At 44.5% G+C, this 21,078-nt stretch overlaps 1 protein-coding gene across 1 annotated transcript in view; it reads right to left on the bottom strand.

The window, feature by feature from the left end:
* nipal3 (NIPA like domain containing 3) overlaps nucleotides 1–21,078 on the bottom strand; it is a 56,796-nt gene that overhangs the window by 16,050 nt on the left and 19,668 nt on the right. Inside the window, exons 3-8 of the mRNA XM_072548657.1 lie at nucleotides 10,206–10,377; nucleotides 9,856–9,915; nucleotides 7,532–7,677; nucleotides 7,142–7,238; nucleotides 1,863–1,998; nucleotides 570–658 (exon numbers count right to left, since the gene is read on the bottom strand). Coding sequence (XP_072404758.1) covers nucleotides 570–658; nucleotides 1,863–1,998; nucleotides 7,142–7,238; nucleotides 7,532–7,677; nucleotides 9,856–9,915; nucleotides 10,206–10,377 — 700 coding nt within the window. The remainder of the gene's footprint in view (nucleotides 1–569; nucleotides 659–1,862; nucleotides 1,999–7,141; nucleotides 7,239–7,531; nucleotides 7,678–9,855; nucleotides 9,916–10,205; nucleotides 10,378–21,078) is intronic.

Below are 21,078 nucleotides of genomic sequence, written 5' to 3'. Positions count from 1 at the left end.
GGTGATTTAACCTGAGCCACCAGACCTCAGGCGAGGGAAGAGGTTGAGGAGTGTCCTTCACAGTAACCTCAAACCAGTGATGGGAACTGAACCCACGCTGTTGGCATCACACTGCTCTGTAAACCAATAATCCAGCCAACTGAGTTGAACAGATATTGTACACAGAGCTCCTGATAAGGTTGCACCAAGGTTCCATATAACTGAAGCAAAACACCATTACTTTTGAACTGAATGCCCCTCATAATAAAGTATAACATACCATTAGCTTTCCAAATTACTTGCTGCAGCTGTACACTAAACATGTGATTCACGCACTAGGACACTCAAAGTCAGACAAATGTTAGAGATGGAAGCATGTTAGAAGATCTTGCAGCACTAGATATCACACCCAGGCACTTATTCTTTGTTCTAATTCACATTTAATTGGTTTAAGGAAGAACATTTGAGTCAATACCTTGGGAACAGACTCCTCACCAACTTCTGGAGATTAATATACTGCAATCATACACAGACACCGCATTATCGAGTTCCATTCAATCAGATACTGAAAGGCCAGCACCAATACTCACCAGCGATGACAGCAATTGTTGTGGATAGAATATAGCTGAGGCTAGCAATCTGGGATGCATCGTATAACTCAGAGACCTCTCGCAGAAACCTTCAAATGACATAAAGACCAATTTCAGTCCCATTCTCCAACACTAAACACTGATATCCTGACACTGAATACCCCATTTTACCCAGACCATAAGCTGAACCACTGCCTGAGGGTACAGAGGGTCAGAGTCCTACCATCCAGAATGTTCAGAATAGATATTCATATTTAAGAACAAACAGGACAAAAACTGGCAGATTTAGGTCTGTTTGGACATTGTCGGATTTGAGAAGGGTTACGATGTGATATCTTGGAGCCAATATTTTATCGTGAACTGTCAGCCACCTGCCATTTTTCTGGAAATGAATTAACTTAGGAGAAGCAGCTAAGCAAATTTCAAGGAGTAATGGGGTTGATCACTTTAATTAATGGGAAAGCCTAGCTTTGAACCCTTTGTTCATTATTGCCTAGCAACACCTGGGACACACTGTTGCACAGCCCAAAAGGTCAGAAGTGACTCACTGTCCCACTCAGTTGACTGCTCAGTGTTTACTGTGGTTTAGTTGGTATCACTCTTACCTCCTAGTCACAAAGTTGCTCCAGGGAACAAGTACAAACCTCAAGGTTGACACTTCGGTGTAGTATTGTACTGTCTGACAGGTCATGTTTCAGAGGCCCATCTGCCTCCTTGTGTGAATGCATAAGATCCCTTGGCACCAGTTCAACGAATAGGGGAGTTACCCTAGCCAATATTTTCCCTCAGTCAACTTCACAAAAACATCAAATCACACTGAAGTTTGAGAATTGTTGGATGCAATTTTCCAAAGCTACCAAAGTGCTTCACTGTCTGTAAAGTCTCAAAATAAAGGAATTTAAGAATGAAATGATGAAGAATTTCTTCTCTCAGAGGGTTGAGACTTTGGAATTCCATGCAACAGTTGTGGGGGTAAAGGAATCAAGGGTTATAGGGTAAGAGCAGGAAAGTGGATATGAGGAATGTCATATCAATGACGATCCTGTTGAACGGTAGAGCAGCCTCAAGGGGCCAAATGGCTAATCCTGATCCTATTTCTTATGGTCCAAGTGCACTGAGACAACAGTTGTTCATGAAAAAGTGTAACTATTTAATATTCAATTGTGGTAAAAAGATAGTGACTCAGTCTCTGAGGAACTGAATCATAGGGAAGTGTTCAGTGCCCAAGAAAGCAAATGCAAACGGCAAATAATAAATGGTAAATGATGGAAAAAAGTGAAAACACTAACTCACACTGCTTGATAAATTGCTGCTGCAATCATACACACAAGCATCACATAGAATATAGGATAAACCAGCTGCACATTCCCCTGGATCGACAGAATGATCATTCCTGACACGCCCTTTGCTGCAACAACAGTCACTGATCCTGGAGGAGCAAACGACACAATATCAATGAGAATAAGAACTCACAATAGTTACACAGCTAGTTATCCTTTACCTGCTGAATTAACAAGGAATCAATCTTTCCTAGCTTAAATATTCAAATCAACATGTGCACATATCATCTTTGACCTTTGGAGCAGGTGGGACTTCAATGCAGGCTTCCTAGCTCAGAGGTTGGGACACTACCACAGGATCACAAGAGCCCTTATACTGTGCAGCCAAGATATTTTCCTAATCAAACTGTTCAGAGATTATTTTACACATCTATGAAGCAGATGGGTCTGGAAACCAGGCTGCCTGGCTCAGAAGTATTACCATTGTGTCACAAGAGTCCATGACACAGCTAATGTGTAAGCTGCATTCTGGCAGTGTCACTACATAGGCATTTTCTTATCATAAAACAAAGAACAATGGATGCTGGGGATCTGAAACAAAAAGAAACAGCTGGAGAAACTCAGAAGGTCTAGCAGTATCTGTAGAAAGCAAGCAGAGTTAATATTTTTGTGTCCAGTGATTTCTGATGAAAAGTCACCAGACTTGAATCATTAACTTTGCTTTCTTCCCACAAATGGTGCCAGACCTGCTGAATTTCACCAGCTATTTCCATTTTATTAACCTGCTCAGCGATATTATTAACCATCTTTGAAGCAGTTGAGACATGAATGCAGGTCTGATGGCTCAGAGGCAGGGGCACTACTATCACACACAAGAGCCCATTACACAACTAAATATTAGTTGTTTAATTGTATGCAGGTGGTGGACTTTAACTAAGGGTTCACTTGTGGTCAGAGGTATAAACAAACAGTGAAACTAAAATGACTGGGTGAGAAGTTGCATGCTTTTAGATTAGATTGCCTACAGTGAGGAAACGGGCCCTTCGGCCCAACAAGTCTACAATGACCCTCCGAAGAATAACCCAACCATACCCATTTCCCTCTAACTAATGGGCAATTTAGCATGGCCAATCCACCTAACCTGCACATCTTTGGACTGAGGAAGGAAACCAGGGCACCCAGAGGAAACCCTCTCAGACATGTGGAAAATGTGCAAAACTCCAACAACTTTCCCAATATTGATTGGAACCTCCTTTGAGCAGAAGATTTGAATGGAGCTGTTTTCGTAAGGTGTGTGCAGGAGGATTTCCTAACTCAGTACATTGACAGGCCGACGAGGGGAGATGCCATTCTAAACTTGGTGCTCAGATCTTGTGGTGGGAGAACATTTTGGTGATAGTGACCACAACTGCCTCACATTCTACATAGCTATGGAGAAGGAGAGGATTAGGCAAAATGGGAGGATATTTAATTGGGGAAGAGGAAACGATGATGCGATTAGACATTAGATTACTTTACAGTGCGGAAACAGGCCCTTCGACCCAATAAGTCCACACCGACCCGCCGAAGCGCAAACCACCCATACCCCTACATTTACCCCTTACCTAACACTACGGACAATTTAGTATGACCAATTCACCCTAACCTGCACATCTTTGGACTGTGGGAGGAAACCGGAGCACCTGGAGGAAACCCATGCAGACACGGGGAGAATGTGCAAACTCCACACAGTCAGTCGCCTGAGGCAGGAATCGAACCCGGGTCTCTAGCGCTGTGAGGCAGCAGCGCTAACCACTGTGCCGCCCACATGAGTTAGGAAGCATGGATTGGGAGCAATTGTTCCATGGTAAAGGCACTATAGACATGTGGAGACTGTTTAAGCAACAGTTGTTGCAAGTGATGAATAAATGTGCCCCTCTGAGACAGGCAAGAAGTGGTAAGATAAAGGAACCTTGGATGACGAGAGCGGTGGAGCTTCTCATCAAAAGGAAAAAGGTAGCTTACATAAGGTGGAGGAAGCTAGCTCAGCTCTACAGGATTACAGGCAGGTGAGGAAGGAGCTCAAAAATGGTCTGAGGAGAGCCAGGAGGGGGCACAAGAAAGGCTTGGCAGAACGGATTAGGGAGAACACAAAGGCATTTTACACTTATGTGAAGAATAAGAGAATGGTCAAAGAAAGAGTAGAGCCGATCAGGGATAGCATAGGGAATTTGTGTGTGGATTCTGAGGAGGTAGGGGAAGTCCTAAATGAGTTTTTTGCTTCTGTCTTTACGAAAGAAACGAACTTTGTAGTGAATGAAACCTTTGAAGAGCAGGTGTGCATGCTGAAATGGATAGAGATAGAGGAAGGTGATGTGCTGAAAATTTTGTCAAACATTAAGATTGACAAGTCGCCAGACCCGGACCAGATTTGTCCTCGGCTGCTTTGGGAAATGGGAAATGAGAAATGCAATTGCTTCACCACTTGCGAAGATCTTTTCATCCTCTCTCTCCACTGGAGTCGTACCTGAGGACCGGAGAGAGGCAAATGCAATTCCTCTCTTCAAGAAAGGAAATAGGGAAATCCCCAGCAATTACAGACCAGCAAGTCTCATGTCTGTCGTCTGCAAGGTGTTAGAAAGGATTCTGAGGGATAGGATTTATGACCATCTGGAAGAGCATGGCTTGATTAAATGCAGTCAACACGGCCTTGCGAGGGGCAGGTCATGCCTCACAAACCTTATTGAGTTCTTTGAGGATGTGACTAAAAAAGTTGATGAGGGTCGAGCTATGGATGTGGTGTATATGGACTTCAGCAAGGCATTTGATAAGGTTCCCCATGGTAGGCTCATTCAGAAGGTCAGGAGGAATGGGATTCAGGGGAACATAGCTGTCTGGATACAGAATTGGCTGGCCAACAGAAGACAGCGAGTGGTAGTAGAAGAAAAATATTCTGCCTGGAAGTCAGTGGTGAGTAGTGTTCCACAGGGCTCTGTCCTTGGGCCTCTATTGTTTGTAACTTTTATTAATGACTTGGATGAGGGGATTGAAGGATGGGTCAGCAAGTTTGCAGACGACACAAAGGTTGGAGGTGTCGTTGACAGTATAGAGGGCTGTTGTAGGCTGCAGTGGGACATTGACAGGATGCAGAGAAGGGCTGAGAGGTGGCAGATGGAGTTCAACCTGGATAAATGCGAGGTGATGCATTTTGGAAGGTCAAATTTGAAAGTGGAGTACAGGATTAAGGATAGGATTCTTGGCAGTGTGGAGGAACAGAAGGATCTTGGTGTGCAGGTACATAGATCCCTTAAAATGGCCACCCAAGCGAACAGGGTTGTTAAGAAAGCATATGGTGTTTTGGCTTTCATTAACAGGGGGATTGAGTTTAAGAGTCGTGAGATCTTGTTGCAGCTCTATAAAACTTTGGTTAGACCGCACTTGGAATACTGCGTACGGTTCTGGTCGCCCTATTACAGGAAAGATGTGGATGCTTTGGAGAGGGTTCAGAGATTTACCAAGATGCTGCCTGGACTGGAGGGCTTATTTTATGAGGAGAAGTTGACTGAGCTCGGACTTTTTCATTGGAGAAAAGGGAGGAGAAGTGGGGACCTAATTGAGGTATACAAGATAATGAGAGGCATAAACAGAGTTGATATTTCCCAGGGCAGAAATGACTAACACGAGGGGTCATAGTTTTAAGCTGGTTGGAGGAAAGTATAGAGGGGATGTCACAGGCGGGCTCTTTACACAGAGAGTTGAGAGAGCATGGAATGCGTTGCCAGCAGCACTTGTGGAGGCAGGGTCATTGGGACATTTAAGAGACTCCTGGACATGCATATGGTCACAGAAATTTGAGGGTGCATACATGAGGATTAGCGGTCGGCACAACATCGTGGGCTGAAGGGCCTGTTCTGTGCTGTACTGTTCTATGTTCCACACAGACAGTCACCTGAGGCTGGAATCAAACGGGGGTCCCCAGTGCAGTGAGGCAACAGTGCTAACCAGAGCCGCCGTGCTGCCCTAATGTGTATTACAGTGGCACGGTGTATTTAATGTGCATTTCTGTAAACTAGATTAGATTAGATTACTTACAGTGTGGAAACAGGCCCTTCGGCCCAACAAGTCCACACCGACCCGCCGAAGCACACCCACTCATACCCGTTCCTCTACATTTACTCCTACATCTAACACTATGGGAAATTTAGCGTGACCAATTCACCTGACCTGCACATTTTTGGAGTGTGGGAGGAAACCGGAGCACCCGGAGGAAACCCACGCAGACACGGGGAGAATGTGCAAACTCCACACAGACAGTTGCCTGAGGCGGGAAATGAACCCAGGTCTCTGGCGCTGTGAGGCAGCAGTGCTAACCACTATGCCACCATGCCACCATAAACTGTGTATAATTGGCTCTAGTTCTACCCTTCACAAACTGGTTTGCTGGTACAGAACACAATTGAGAGGTTGAGTGACAAAGGAGGTCGTAACCCACTGAAGGGCCAAGTAACAACTAAAGGCAATTCCATTTGCTTCCTTCAGTCTGGCTGTCTCAGTCATACAGTCTGACTGAATGGAGGATACTATTTCGTGATTGATACTAATGCAGTCACTGAATTTTATTCACACCAGTCACAGTAAACTACAGTGTACTGTTTCCCAGTGATAACTTTGCCCTGCTGAACAGAGCCCAGGGATAAGCAGCGAACAGGTTTGAACACACTTTAGTCAAGGGTACTAACCGCAAAACCTCAGGTGCAGACAGGCAAATGCAGCTACTTTGCAGCCATGTGATCGGGCCCAGTGCACAAGGATGATATGCCACACTGACCAGCTTCACAATGACAGAGACCAAAAGGATTTGCCTTGCAGCAAGTAACATGCCTCCCAACTCCCCAGATCATTAGACCGGACCTACCAAAACCACAACCACTACTATCTAGAAAGACTATAGCAGAAGGTACATAGGAATGAATATCACCAACTGCACATTTCTCTCCAAATGTTTCCCCATCTTGATTGGGAAATATATTCCTGTTCCTTCACTGTCACTGGGTCAAAATTGTGGAACTAACCCCCCAACAGCATTGTGGGTTTACCTTCTGCACATGGACTGCAGTGGCTTATCACCACCTTCTGAAGGACAACTAGAGACAAGTAATAAATACTGGTTCAGCCAGCAATATCCACATCACATGGATGAATTCTTTTAAAAAAAAACACTTTCTTGGGCAGATTGAACATTCACTGAGGGAGGAATCCAAGAATAAGCAGGAGAATGGAAGCTGATCCAAGACAGGGGAGTTCTGCACTTACCCAGTAGAGCCACCAGCAGCAATATAATCACAAGGTAGGCCACATTTTGTCTTTTGTAGAAATACAGGAGAAGACAGAAAATAACGATCACCACAAGCTGAGATAAGGAAAAGAACAGGTCAGTGATGTGAAATTGGAACATTTAAATCAGAATCCTTTCTGAAATATTGAGTGTTATCTGTGCTATGAATTGACAAACAAACAAGTATGGCTCCTCAAAGTCAGAAACACCCCCGCATCTCCCAAATCAGTTTCACTCAGCGACTTGCTTTTTACCTTCGCAACATGCCCCCATTCCAAACCTCTTTCCAACCCTGCCATCCTCCAACCTTTCATACCGGTCGTTCCCTCTGTCACCAACCTCTCCTCCAGAGCTATCCTAGTCCTTACCAGGTAGAGGAGGAATGGCCATCCTAGAAGGTGCAGTTCCAGATTCCTGCTGGAGAGCTGCTCATGAGTATTTGGTCCAAATGTGACCAGCAGATAGATTCCTATCACAGTCAAAGCGCAGCCAAGGAATGACAGTACGTAACGCCCTGCAACAGAAGGGAAAACAATAGGCAATGAGCTGCAATCCTTGCCTGGACTATTGCTTACATAATGGAAAGACAGCAACACCAAATCATAATGGTAGATAGCAGAGAAGGCAGTAATTTGGCCCACCAGCGACCAGAGGCCCAGGGCAGAGTGTGGCGACAGCGCCGCAGTGCGGACCATGACAGAAAGCAGCAGTCAAATCAAAATGGAGGCCCCCTGGACTGGTCTGCTGCACTCTTGGATAGAGATCATAATGTTTGTCTTTTTAACTTTGCTTTTTGTTTCTCTGACCTATGATTATACTGAGCAGAGCTGTAAGTTAACATTTTTTCTTCATTTCTCTATTATGTAACTAAGGATTGTATTTAGGTACTCTGTACTTTATGATGGTGTTGTGTGTGGGTGACGTATTAGATTAGATTAGATTAGATTAGATAACTTACAGTGTGGAAACAGGCCCTTCGGCCCAACAAGTCCACACCGACCCCGCCGAAGCGTAACCCACTCAGACCCATTCTCCTACATTTACCCCTTCATTTATTAATGACTTAGATGAGGGAGTCGAAGGGTGGGTCAGTAAATTTGCAGATGATACGAAGATAGGTGGAGTTGTGGACAGTGAGGAGGGCTGTTGTCGGCTGCAGAGGGACTTAGATATGATGCAGAGCTGGGCTGAGGAGTGGCAGATGGAGTTCAACCCTGCCAAGTGTGAGGTTGTCCATTTTGGAAGAACAAATAAGAATGCGGAATACAGGGTTAATGGTAGGGTTCTTAGTCAGGTGGAGGAACAGAGGGATCTTGGGGTCTATGTACATAGATCTTTGAAGGTTGCCACTCAGGTGGATAGAGTTTGTAAGAAGGCCTATGGAGTATTATCGTTCATTAGCAGAGGGATTGAATTCAAGAGTCGTGAAGTGATGTTGCAGCTGTACAGGACTTTGGTTAGGCCACAGTTGGAGTACTGTGTGCAGTTCTGGTCGCCTCACTTTAGGAAAGATGTGGAAGCTTTGGAGAGGGTGCAGAGAAGATTTACCAGGATGTTGCCTGGAATGGAGAGTAGGTCGTACGAGCATAGGTTGAGAGTTCTCGGCCTTTTCTCGTTGGAACGGCGAAGGATGAGGGGTGACTTGATCGAGGTTTATAAGATGATCAGAGGAATAGATAGAGTAGACAGTCAGAAACTTTTTCCCCGGGTACAACAGAGCGTTACAAGGGGACATAAATTTAAGGTGAAGGGTGGAAGGTATAGGGGAGATGTCAGGGGTGGGTTCTTTACCCAGAGAGTGGTGGGGGCATGGAATGCGCTGCCCGTGGGAGTGGTAGAGTCAGAATCATTGGCGACCTTTAAGCAGCATTTGGATAGGTACATGGATGGGTGCTTAATATAGGTTATAAGTTCGGCACAACATCGTGGGCCGAAGGGCCTGTTCTGTGCTGTATTGTTCTATGTTCTATATCTAACACTACGGGCAATTTAGCATGGTCAATTCACCTAATCTGCACATTTTTGGATTGTGGGAAGAAACCGGAGCACCCGGAGGAAACCCACGCAGACACGGGGAGAATGTGCAAACTCCACACAGTCAGTCGCCTGAGGTGGGAATTGAACCCGGGTCTCTGGAGCTGTGAGGCAGCAGTGCTAACCACTATGCCACCGTGCCGCCCACTAATCTGTAAATGAAGCTTTGTACAAAGGTACCTTTGTACCTAAGATGACACGAAGTGGCAACTTGAATTATTTATTCGTTTTCCATTTCAAATTGCCATTTATTGAATGCCCACATCTTGTCAGCCAATGATCACCATCTGACAGGGGCTGTTACAGCACAGTCGCATTTATTGCTGGATCAGTAATCCAGAGACCCAGTTAATGTTTTGGGATGTTGCAATTGAATCCCACCAAAGCAGAAGGTGAAATTTGAATTCAATAAAAATCTGAAATTAAAAGTCTAATGACAGCCATGAAACACTGACCAATTGTTGTTAAAAAAAAACCTGTCCTTCTAGTCTATTATCTTCTACACTGTTTGTTATTCTTACAAGTTTCATCAGAATGTCTATGAATGTCAAAATTGTACCTGTGAATCTAAATTTAAGTCATAAATTAATATCAAAACATGCCAACATTTACAGAACAAGAATTCAGTGTAAAAGATACTTTCTCACTCAAAACTTACGCAGAAATTCTTTGGGTTTCCACTTGTCCCTCAGGAACAGAATTCCTAAAATTGAACTGGCTGATGAGATAAAAGATATAAATATAAAGATGAATGGAGCTCAGCATCTACCCATTCACACATGTAACCTTACCATCCCAGAACTTGCCTCCCAATAAGCACTGAGCACCCCCCATTCTCCCTCACTCTGCCATGAGACATATCCTCTCAACAGAATCCTCACTTTTTGAGATACTTTCTCCCATTGTAGGTATCACTGCTCCCTGCAGATCCTGTGCGAAACAATTGCTTTCCTTGCTCGAGATATAGTCTGCCCCACACGAAACGAATCATTCAGAACAATTTCATACCAACAATGGACACAGCACTGAGTGGTGTGACAAGTGATAGTGGAGCAAAGGCATATGAAATGAAGACTCCCAGCTCTCCTAGTAACATCAGCACCAGTCCCAACCACCAAGTCTTCGTCCAGAAATACGACCGAGGGTCTTTGGTGCCTGATAACCGCACATGGCTGTATTTCTGCAACAAGAGATAATAAGAACATTACTGCAAAGAATGATGATTAGTAAGGGGTGGGGTGGGCTAGCAGAAAGGTGGTGAGGGGTGGGCAATGCTACGGGTTTGAGGCAAGGAGAGAGTTTGCAGAAGGGCCACAGAAGGCACGGAGCACACTAAGAGCAACAGAGGAACACAGGGTTGTGGGGTTTGGAAGAGCATAGAGAGGTGAAAGGTGAGGGACAGGACAGACGGGGCGGCAAGATGGAGAGCAGAAAAATGAGAAAGGCACATATAGCAAGATGGGGAGAGGACAAGGTGCACATTGTGGAGTTTCAGCCCATTTAGCCCAAATGTTTAAGATGCACTGATTTTAGCCTTCAGCAATTGAGAGATACAGGGAGCAAACATTCAGAAAAACTGAAAATAGGAGCAGGCCATTCAGCCCACTTCACCTTTTCAATATGGCCATAGCTGATCCTCCCATATCATTCCACACTTTCAGCTTCCAGAAATTTATGAAATATATTCAGTGACTTTGCCTCCATAGCCTTCTGCAGTGGAGAATTTCAAAGGTACCACACCTCTGTGGCAAAATTTCCTCTAATTTTGTTTTCTTCCTGGTGAACCTCAAATGTGTGCGTAGCTGCAACTTCTGAAACAAAGCCAATGCTGTGAATGGATTCGGTGTGGGCAGACCCTTCAGAGTGGCTGTATGGCTGCACAACTTACAGAGAGAGTTACCCAGTGAAGAAATATCTCATTTCAGACCCAAGTTGCCTACTGTGCATCTAGAGACCATAATTCCCTATTCTTGTCTGCCACAGCAATGAGAAACATCATCTCTGCCTCTGCTTCCAGCCTTGTCAGAATCTTATGGTTCCATAAGATGTAATTTAAATGAAGGGGAGATAGAATATCAGCCACAATTCTACTGAATTCAAATTTCACCATCTGCTGTGGCGGGATTTGAACAGATTCCCAGAGCATTACCTGAGCCTCTGACTAATGCGTCCATCAATAATACCACTAGGCCACTGCCTATCCATTAATAATAAACCTAATGGAACTTTTTGAGGATGTAATTAATCGAGTATAAAAAGAAGAATAAGTAGATGTGGTGTATTTGGATTTTCAGAAGGCTTTTGGTAAGCCCCTCATTAGGTGGCTAGTGAGCAATGTCGTGAGCACAGGAGCAATATATTGGCACAGATCAAAAATTGGCTGACAGAAAATAAACAATAGTAGGAATAGATGAGTTTTTCTTCTCCCAAGTACCAATACAAAGCTGCATAAGATTGAAGGGAGAATGCAAGGAAGCTGTAACAGTGATTTGGATAAGTTGAATGAGTGGGCAAACACATGGCAGATGCAGTATAACATGGCTAAATGTCAAGTATACACTTCAGTGTGAAAAACTGAAAGGAAGAGTATTGTTTAAAAGTGTGATATATTGGGAAATGTGAATGTATAAATAGATCTAGGTATCCTTGTACACCTGTCAATAAAAGTAAACGGCAGATGCTGCAATTAATTAGTACGCAACTGGTATACTCAGCATTCATTGCAGGAGGATTTGCATTCAGCAGCAGGATCTCTTAATGCAGTTAGAAAGGGGTTTGTCGAGACCACACCTGGAGTATTGATTGCAGATTTAAAGTATAGAAATATAGAAGATAGGAACGGGAGGAAGCCATTTGGCCCTTTGAGCCTGCTCTGCCATTCAGCACGATCATAACTAATCATCCAACTCAATAGCCTAATCCTGCTTTCTCCCCAGAACCTCTGATCCCATTTGCCTCAAGTACTATATCTAACTAGGCAAAAGTGAGGACTGCAGATGCTGGAAACCAGAGTTTAGATCAGAGTGGGGCTGGAAAAGCACAGCAGGTCAGGCAGCATCTGAGGAGCAGGAAAATCGACATTTCGGGCAAAAGCCCTTCAATCAGGAACATACTATTTCTAACTGCCTCTTGAAAACATTCATTGTTTTGGCATCAACTACTTCCTGTGGTAATGAATTCCGTTGGCTCACCATTCTTTGGGTGAAGAAATCTCTCATCTCTGTCCTAACCAGTCTGCTTGAAATCCTCAGACTGTGACCTCTGGTTCTGGACCCACCCACCATCAGGAACATCCTCCCTGCATCGACCCTGTCTTATCCTGTTAGAATTTTATAATTCTCTTTGAGACCCTCCCCTCATTTGTATGAACTCGAGCAAAAACAATCCTAAACTCGTCAATCTCTCCTCATACGTCAGTCCCACCATCCCCTGAAACAGCCTGGGAAACCTTTGCTGCACTCCCTAGAGAGCAAGAGCATCTTTCCTCAGAGAAGGAGACCAAAACTCCACACAGTACTCGAGGTGTGGCCTCACCAAGGCTCTGTATAACTGCAACAACACATCCCTGCTCCTGTACCCGAAACCTGTCACAATGAAGGCCAACATCCCACTTGCTTTCTTTACCACCTGCTGCACCTGCATGCTGACCTTCAGTGACTGGTGCACAACGATACCCAGGTCTCATTGCACACTCCTCTCTCACAACGTACAGCCGTTCGGGTAGTAATCTGCCACCTTGTTTTTGCTTCCAAAATGAATCTGCCATTGATGTGCCCAACTCATCCAACCTGTCTAGATCATGCTGAAGGATCTCTGCATCATAATCATAATTCACCCGACCACCCAACTTGGCATCATCTGCAAACTTGAGATGTTACATTTTGTTCCTTTATCCAAATCATTAATATATATAGTGAATAGCTAGAGTCCCAGCACCAATCCCTATGGCACTAACTGCCAATTTGAAAAGAACCCATTAATTCCTACTGTTTCCTCTCTGCCAAGTTGTCTTCTATCCATCTCAATACACTTCCCCCAATCCCATGCACTTCAATCTTGCACAATAATCTTTTATGCAGGACTCTTTCATATGCTTTCTGAAAGGCTAAATATACCATAATCTACTGACTTCCCCCTGTCAACTCTACTAGTTACATCTTGATAGAATTCCAACAGATTTGTCAAACATGATTTCCCCTTCATAAATCAATGTTAACTCTGTCCGGTCCTGCCACTGCTTTCTAAATGCTCTGCTATAAAGTCCTTGGATTCAAGAACTTCCCCACAACAATGTTAGGCTTACTGGTCTACAATACCCTGGTTTCTCTCTATCTCTGTTTTTGAATATTGGAGTGAAATTAGCTACCCTCCAATCTGCAAGGACTGTTTCAGAGCCTTTGGATCTTAGGAGATGACCACCAATGCATCCAATATTTCTAGATCCACTTCCATAAGTATTCTCTTTTTCATTAGTCTTTTGTGGGACTTTGGCGTCGCTGGCTGGCCAGCATTGATAGCCCATCCCTACTTGCCCTTGAAAAGATGATGGTGAGCTGCCTTCTTGAATTATTGCAGTCCACTTGCTGTGGGTAGACCCACAATGCCGGTTGGGAAGGATTTCAGGATTTTGACCCAATGACTGTGAAGGAACAGCGGTATATTTCCACAACAGGGTGGTGAGTGGCTTGGAGGAGAACTTGCAGGTGCTGGTGTTCCCAAGTACCTGCTGTCCTAGTCCTAGATGGAAGTGGTCATGGGTTTGGAAGATACTGTCTAAGGATTTTTGGTGAAGTTATGCAATGCATCATGTAGATAGCACACAATGCTCTATTGAGGGCCGGCAATAGAGGGATTGAATGTTTGCAGATGTGGTGCCAATCAAACGGGTTGGTTTGTCCTGGATGGTGTCAATCTTCTGGAGTATTGTTGGAGAGGCACCCATCCAGACAAGTGACTTGTGCCTTGCAGATGATGGATAGACTTTGGGGTGTCAGGAGGTGAGTTAGTCGCTGCAGTATCCCCAGTCTCTGACCTGCTCTTGTTGCCACTGTGTTTATGTGGTGAGTCCAGTTGAAATTCTGGTCAATGGCAACCTCAAGGATGTTGACAGTAGGGGATTCAGTGAATGTCAAGGCACAGTGTTTAGAGTGTCTCTTACTGATGTGGCCGACTTCAGTAAAGCCTTTAATAAGGCTCTACATGGTAGGCTACTGGAGAAAATGCGGATGCATGGGATTGATGGTGATTTAGCAATTTGGATTAGAAACTGGCTTTCTGTAAGAATGCAACTAGTGGTGGTTGATGGAAAATATTTAGCCTAGAGTCCAGTTACTATTGGTGTGCCACAAGGATCTGTTTTGGGACCACTGCTGTTTGTCATTTTTATAAACGACTTGGGACACAGGATGGGTTAGTAAGTTTGCAGATGATACTAAAGTCGGTGGAATGGTGGACTGTGTGGAAGAATGTTATATGTTGCAGGGGGACTTGGATAAATTTCAGAACTGGGCTGAAAGGTGGCAAACGAAGTTCGATGCAGGTGACGCACTTTTGGAAGAACAACAGGAAGACAGAATATTGGGTCAATGGAAAGATTCTTGGTAGTGTGGATGTGCAGAGGGATCTTGGTGTCCACATACATAGATTCCTGAAAGTTGCCACCCAGGTTGATAGTGCTGTTAGGGCAGCATACAGTATGTTAGGTTTCATTGGTAGGGGGATTGCGTTCTGGAGCCGTGATGTTATGCTGCAAATGTACAAAATGCTGGTGCAGCCTCATTTAGAGTACTGTGGAATATGGAAACAATGGGTATCAGGGGTAAAGCGCTCTGCTGGTTAGAGTCAGACCTGGCACAAATGAAGATGATTGTGGCTGTGGAGGGTCAGTCATCCCAGCTCCAAGACTTCTCTTCAAGAGTCCCTCAGGGTAGTGTCCTGGCCCAACAATCTTCAGCTGCTTCATCAATGACCTTCCCTCTGTCATAAGGGATGTTCGCCGATGATTGCAATGTTCAGCACCATTCGCAACTCCTCAAATACTGAAGCAGACTGTACTCCAATACAACAAGATCTGGACAATATCCAGGCATGGGCTAACAAGTGGCAAGTAACATTCATAGAACAATACAGCGCAGAACAGGCCCATCATAAGAAGGAAGTGGAAGTATTGGAAAAAGGTGCAGAGGAGGTTAACCAGGATGTTGTCTGGTCTGAAGCGACGGTCTTATGAGGAAAGGCTGAGGGATGTGGGTCTGTCCTCATTGGAGAGAAGGAGGCTAAGAGGGGCTTTAATATATAGAGACATTCAAGATGATCAGAGGCTTAGATAGAGTGGACAGTGAGAGACTTTTCCTAAGATGATGACATCTGCTTGGACGAGGGGGCTTTGCTGCAAATTGAGGGGTTAAGACAGATGTTAGAGGCAAGTTCTTCACTGAGAGTGGTAAGGGCCTGGAATACCCTACCAGCCAATGCAGTTAACCCAGCCACATTAAACAGTCCTTGGATAAACATATGGATGATAATGGGATAGTGTTGGGGGATGGGCTTAGATTAGTTCACAGGTTGGCACAACATAGAGGGCCGAAGGGCCTGTTCTGCGCTGTATTGTTCTATGAATGTTACTTTCCACTTGTCAGCCCACACCTGGATATTGTCCAGATCTTGTTGTATTGGAGCACAGTCTGCTTCAGTATTTGAGGAGTTGCGAATGGTGCTGAACACTGTGCAATCATCGGCGAACATCCCTTATGACAGAGGGAAGGTCATTGATGAAGCAGCTGAAGGTTGTAGGGCCAGGACACTACCCTGAGGAACTCTTGACGAGATGTCTTACAGCGGAGATGACTGACCCTCCACAACCACGATCATCTTCATTTGTGCCAGGTCTGACTTTAACCAGCAGAGCGCTTGCCCCCTGATACCAATTGTTTCCATATTTGCCAGGGCTCCTTGATAGTCAAATGTGGCCTTGACATCAAGGGCTGTCACTCTCACCTCCCCTCTGGAATTCAGCTCTTTTGTCCATGTTTGAACAAAGGCTGTAATGAGATCAGGAGCTGAGTGGCCTTGGCGAAACCAAACTGGGCATTACTGAGCAGGTGCTGCTTGATAGCACTGTTGATGACACCTTTCATTACTAATTATCGAGACTAAACTGATTGGGTGGTAATTGGCCGGGTTGGATTTGTCCTGCTTTGTGTACAGGGACATACCTGGGCAATTTTCCACATTGTCCGATAGATGCCAGTGTTATAACTGTACGGGAAGAGCTTGGCCAGAAGAGCGGCAAGTTCTGGAGCACACGTTTTCAGTACTATTGTGGGAATGTTTTCAGGGTTCATTGTCTTTGCAGTAACCAGTGCCTCCAGCCATTTCTTGACATCACATGGAGTGAATTGAATTGGTTGGAGATTGGTATCTGTGATGCTGAGGAACCATTGAAGGAGCCAGAGATGGATCATCCATGTGGCACTTCTGGCTGAAGACTGTTCTGAATGCATCAGCCTTATCTTCTGCACTGATGCGCTGGGCTCCTCCATCATTGAGAATGGGGATATTTGTGGAGACTCCTCCTCCAGTGAGTTGTTTAATTGTCCACCACCATTCATGACTGGATGTGGAAGGAGTACAGAACTTTGATCTGATCTATTTGGTTAGAGGATTGCTTAGCTCTGTCTATCACTAGCTGTTTATGCTGTTTGGCACGCAAGTAGTCCTGTTTGGTAGCTTCACCAGGTTGACACCTCATTTTTAGGTTTGCCTGATGCTGTTCCTGGTATGCCCTCCTACACTCGGCATTGAACCAGGATTGATCTCCTGGCTTGATGACAATGTTCGAGTGGGGGATATGCCGGGTCATGAGGTTACAGATTGTGCTGGAGTACAGTTCTGTTGATGGCCTACATCGCCTCATGGATGCCTAGTCTTGAGTTGCTAGATCAGTTCGAAGTCTGTCCCATTTACCACAGTGATAGTACCACACAACCTGATGGAAGTTGTTCTCAATGTGAAGGCCAGACTTCGTCTCCACAAGAACAGTGAGGTGGTCACTCTTACCGATACTGTCATGGAGAGATGCTTCTGTAGCCAGTAGGTTAGAAGGATGAGGTCAGGCATGTTTTTTCCTCTTGTTAGTTTCTTCACCACCTGCTGCAGACCCAGTCTAGCAGTTATATCATTTTGGACCCGACCAGTTCGATCAGTAATGCTGCTGCTGAGTCACTCTTGGTGGTGGATATTGAAATCCCCCATCCAGAGTACATTTTGTACCCTTTCCACCCTCAGTGATTCCTCCAAGTGTTGTTCAACATTGAGCAGTACAGATTCATCAGCCAAAGGAGGATGGTACATAAGAGATTTCCTTGCCCATGTTTAACCTGAAGCCATGAGACTTCATAGGGTCCAGAGTCCATGTCAAGAACTCCCAGGGAAAATCCCTCTGAACTGTATACCACAGTACTGCCACCTCTGCTGGACCTGTCCTGCCAGTGGGACAGGACATATCCAGGGATGGTAATGGTGGTGTCTGGAGTGTTATCTGTAAGGTATGATTCTGTAAGAATGATTCTGTCAGGCTGTTGCTTGACTAGTCTGTGAGACAGCTCTCCCAATTTCGGCATTAGTCCCCAGATGTTGGGGAGGAGGACTTTGCATGTTCGACAGGGCTGTTTGTGTTTTTGCCGGTGTCTTTGCCAGTTCCGTGGTTTCATTTCTTTATTGCGACTTTCTAGTGATTGATACAACTGAGTGACTTACTAGGCCATTTCAGAGGGCAGTTGAGAGTCAATTACATTGCTGTGGCTCTGGAATTATATGCAGTCCAGAACAGGTAAGGATGGCAGATTTCCTTCCCTAAAGGACATTAGCGAATCGGTTTTTACGACAATTGACAACAGTTTCATGGTGATCAGTCGACCCTTAATTCCAGGTTTTTTTAAATTAGCATTCATTATTCTGGATTTCTGGATTAACAGTTGAGCAATAATACCAGTAGGCCATCGCCACCCCTAAATGGGTGGAAGAGGAGATATAGATTGCAGGCCCTGGACATTTGTCCGTCTTCAATCCCATCAATTTTCCCAGCATCATTTCTCTACTAATATTGATCTCCCTCAGTTCTTCCTTCTCACTAAATCTTGCATTCTCCAATATTGCTGGCATCTGATTTGTGTCCTCTTTTGGGAAGACAGAACTAAAGTATGATTTCAGTTGCTCAGTCATTTTTTTGCCATCGAGAGTGTGCAGCAGAAGTTCATGTGACACATACGGAGATGGCAGGATATCCCAAAAGGAGAACGGGAGTGGTGGCAGGACTATCTCTATGACAAGAGGTTTGACTGGGTCTATATTTACGACAGTTTACAAGGATGGGGCACCATGATGGCTCAGTGGGTTAGCACTGCAACCTCAACGCCTCAGGTCACCGTTTGTGTGGTTTGTTTTATTAGATTCCCTACAATGTGGAAACAGGCCCTTTGGCCCAACAAGTCCACACCGATCCATTCCCCTCGGACTAATGCACTAAACACAATGGGCAATTTAGCATGGCCAATTCATCTGACCTGCACATCTTTGAACCATGGAAGGAAACCGGAGCACCCGGAGAAAACCCACGCAGACACGGGGAGAACGTGCAAACTCCACACTGACAGTCACCCAAGGCTGGAATCGAACCTGGGTCCCTGGCACTGAGAGGCAGCAGTGCTAACCACTGAGCCACCGTGCTGTTTGCGCATTTTCCCAGTGTCTGCATGGGGTTTCACCAGGTGCTCCGGTCTCTTCCCACAGTGCAAAGATTTACAGGTTAGGTGGATTGGCCATGCTAGATTGCCGTGTAGTGTCCAGGGATATATCGTCTAGGTAGATTAACTACAAATGTGGGGTTATAGGATATGGGGCTGGATCTATATTGGATGCTCTTCAGAGGTTCAGTGCAGAATTAATGGGTCAAATGGCCTCTTTCTAACTACAGAGATTCTATAATTCGGAGAGGTTGTCTTATTGAAAGTTGACCAGGGCTCAACAGACTGGATGTATGGGAGATGTTTCCCTGGTTGTGGGAGTCTAAAACCAAGCTTCAGAGTCTCTGGATATTGGTAAGCCATTTTGGACTGATATGAGGATACACTTACTTCACTCAGAGTAGTGAAGCGGTGGAATTCTCTACCATAGAAGGCTGCAAAGCCAAGTCATTTAGCATACTCAAGGAGAATATAAACACATCTGTAAATTTTAAAAAGGTATCAAGGTGTATGGGGAAAAAGCAGGACTAGAGCAGCCATGATAATTGAATGGCAGACCAAGCTCAAAGTAAAATGCCTACTCCTGCTCCTAGTTCTATGTTACAGTTCCATGCTATTCAATTACTCCTGAAAGAACAATCCTGTTACTCTAAAAATCAAATACTGTAATCCCTCTAAGTCAAATCTATTAAACAAACATGAAGTAGGGATAGACCATTCAGCCTCTCAAATCAGCTCTGCCAAATTGATCCGATTGTCACCTTAGAGTCACATCAGTCTACCTGATAAGCAAGGGTTCAACTCCCACACTGGCTGAGGTCACCACAAAAAATTGGCCTTCTCAACCTCTTCCCTCTTCTGAAGCTTGGTAACCCTCAGGTTAAACCACCACAAGTCATCTCTCTCTTATCAGAGAATAGCCCTATTGTTCTCTGGGACAATGGTGACGTTATCTTCTACCCCAATAACCCCTCACCACTTACTTAACAAGAATCTATTTATCACTGTCTTAAAAATAGTCGAGAATTCTGCTTCTCCACCTTCTTTGCTCATAGAAAAGAATTTCGCAAATGAAGTGGTCAATTGCCTGTTATTTAAACAGAGGCCCCTAATTTCAGATGTCCACACAAGAAGGAACATCCTCTCCATATCATCCGCCTTGGGTAGAAAACAAAAATGTATGCAGCATGGAGTGCAGAAGTCCCAAAAAAGGCTTTGTACTTACGTGGATCACATGAGCACAAATGTGCTTTACAGCCATTGGGCCAACTTTTTATCCAAGATCAAACTAACCGACATACCCTTCATTATACTATCATCCATGTGCTTATCCAAGAGTCATTTAAATGTCCCTAATGACTCTACCATCACTGCTGGCAGTGCATTCCACGCACCCACCACACTCTGTGTAAAGAACCTACTTCTGACATCTCCCCTATACCTTCCTCCAATCACCTTCAGCTTACGAAGTATAATCATTGTGTCGATGTAAGAAACAAAGCAGCCATTCACACACAGAGGAACCTCAGAAACAAAAATCTGATAAATACCAGATAATCTGCTTTTGTGTTGGTGACTGAGGAATCAGTACTTGGAAATACTTTACTGCTTGCTACATTACGCTCTGCAAACCTCAAACTTTTTTAAAAGTGCTAAAATCATATAGAATTCTAAGGTGCCAGAGTCACTATACCAACCAATCTGTAAATAGCTCTAAATAGTGTTAACGGCCATTTAACTGCAATGAATGCCTGGACAAGTTGGAACATGCAACTCCAAATTAGCAGTGCAAACACTCAATTAACATTGCACACTGATTAATGTCACAAATCAAACTGAATTACATAATATTGGCATGCCTTATGTGCGCACTAATCTCTTTAGGAATGTCATCTAGTCAACTCCACCTCACAAGGGTCAGCCCAAGTGAGAGGAGCCATTTTAGAACCAAAGAATCCAGAAACTGACCAAGAAACAAGGCACTACAGAACAAATCTCACCTCCTGCACATCTACCTTGCAGAACTCCTTCATACTTTTAATCGACTAAAACAGAAATTGTTGGAGTACTTGGGGAAAAAAAAGTAAATGTTTCGGGTCCAGTGACCCTTACAGTCATAGAGACACTCAGCATGGAAC

The sequence above is a fragment of the Chiloscyllium punctatum genome, chromosome 27 (genome assembly GCF_047496795.1).
Source record: "Chiloscyllium punctatum isolate Juve2018m chromosome 27, sChiPun1.3, whole genome shotgun sequence".
NCBI classification, from domain to species: Eukaryota; Metazoa; Chordata; class Chondrichthyes; order Orectolobiformes; family Hemiscylliidae; genus Chiloscyllium; species Chiloscyllium punctatum.
Note: the sequence above shows the minus strand (reverse complement) of the source record. Positions and strands in the feature narration are given on the sequence as shown.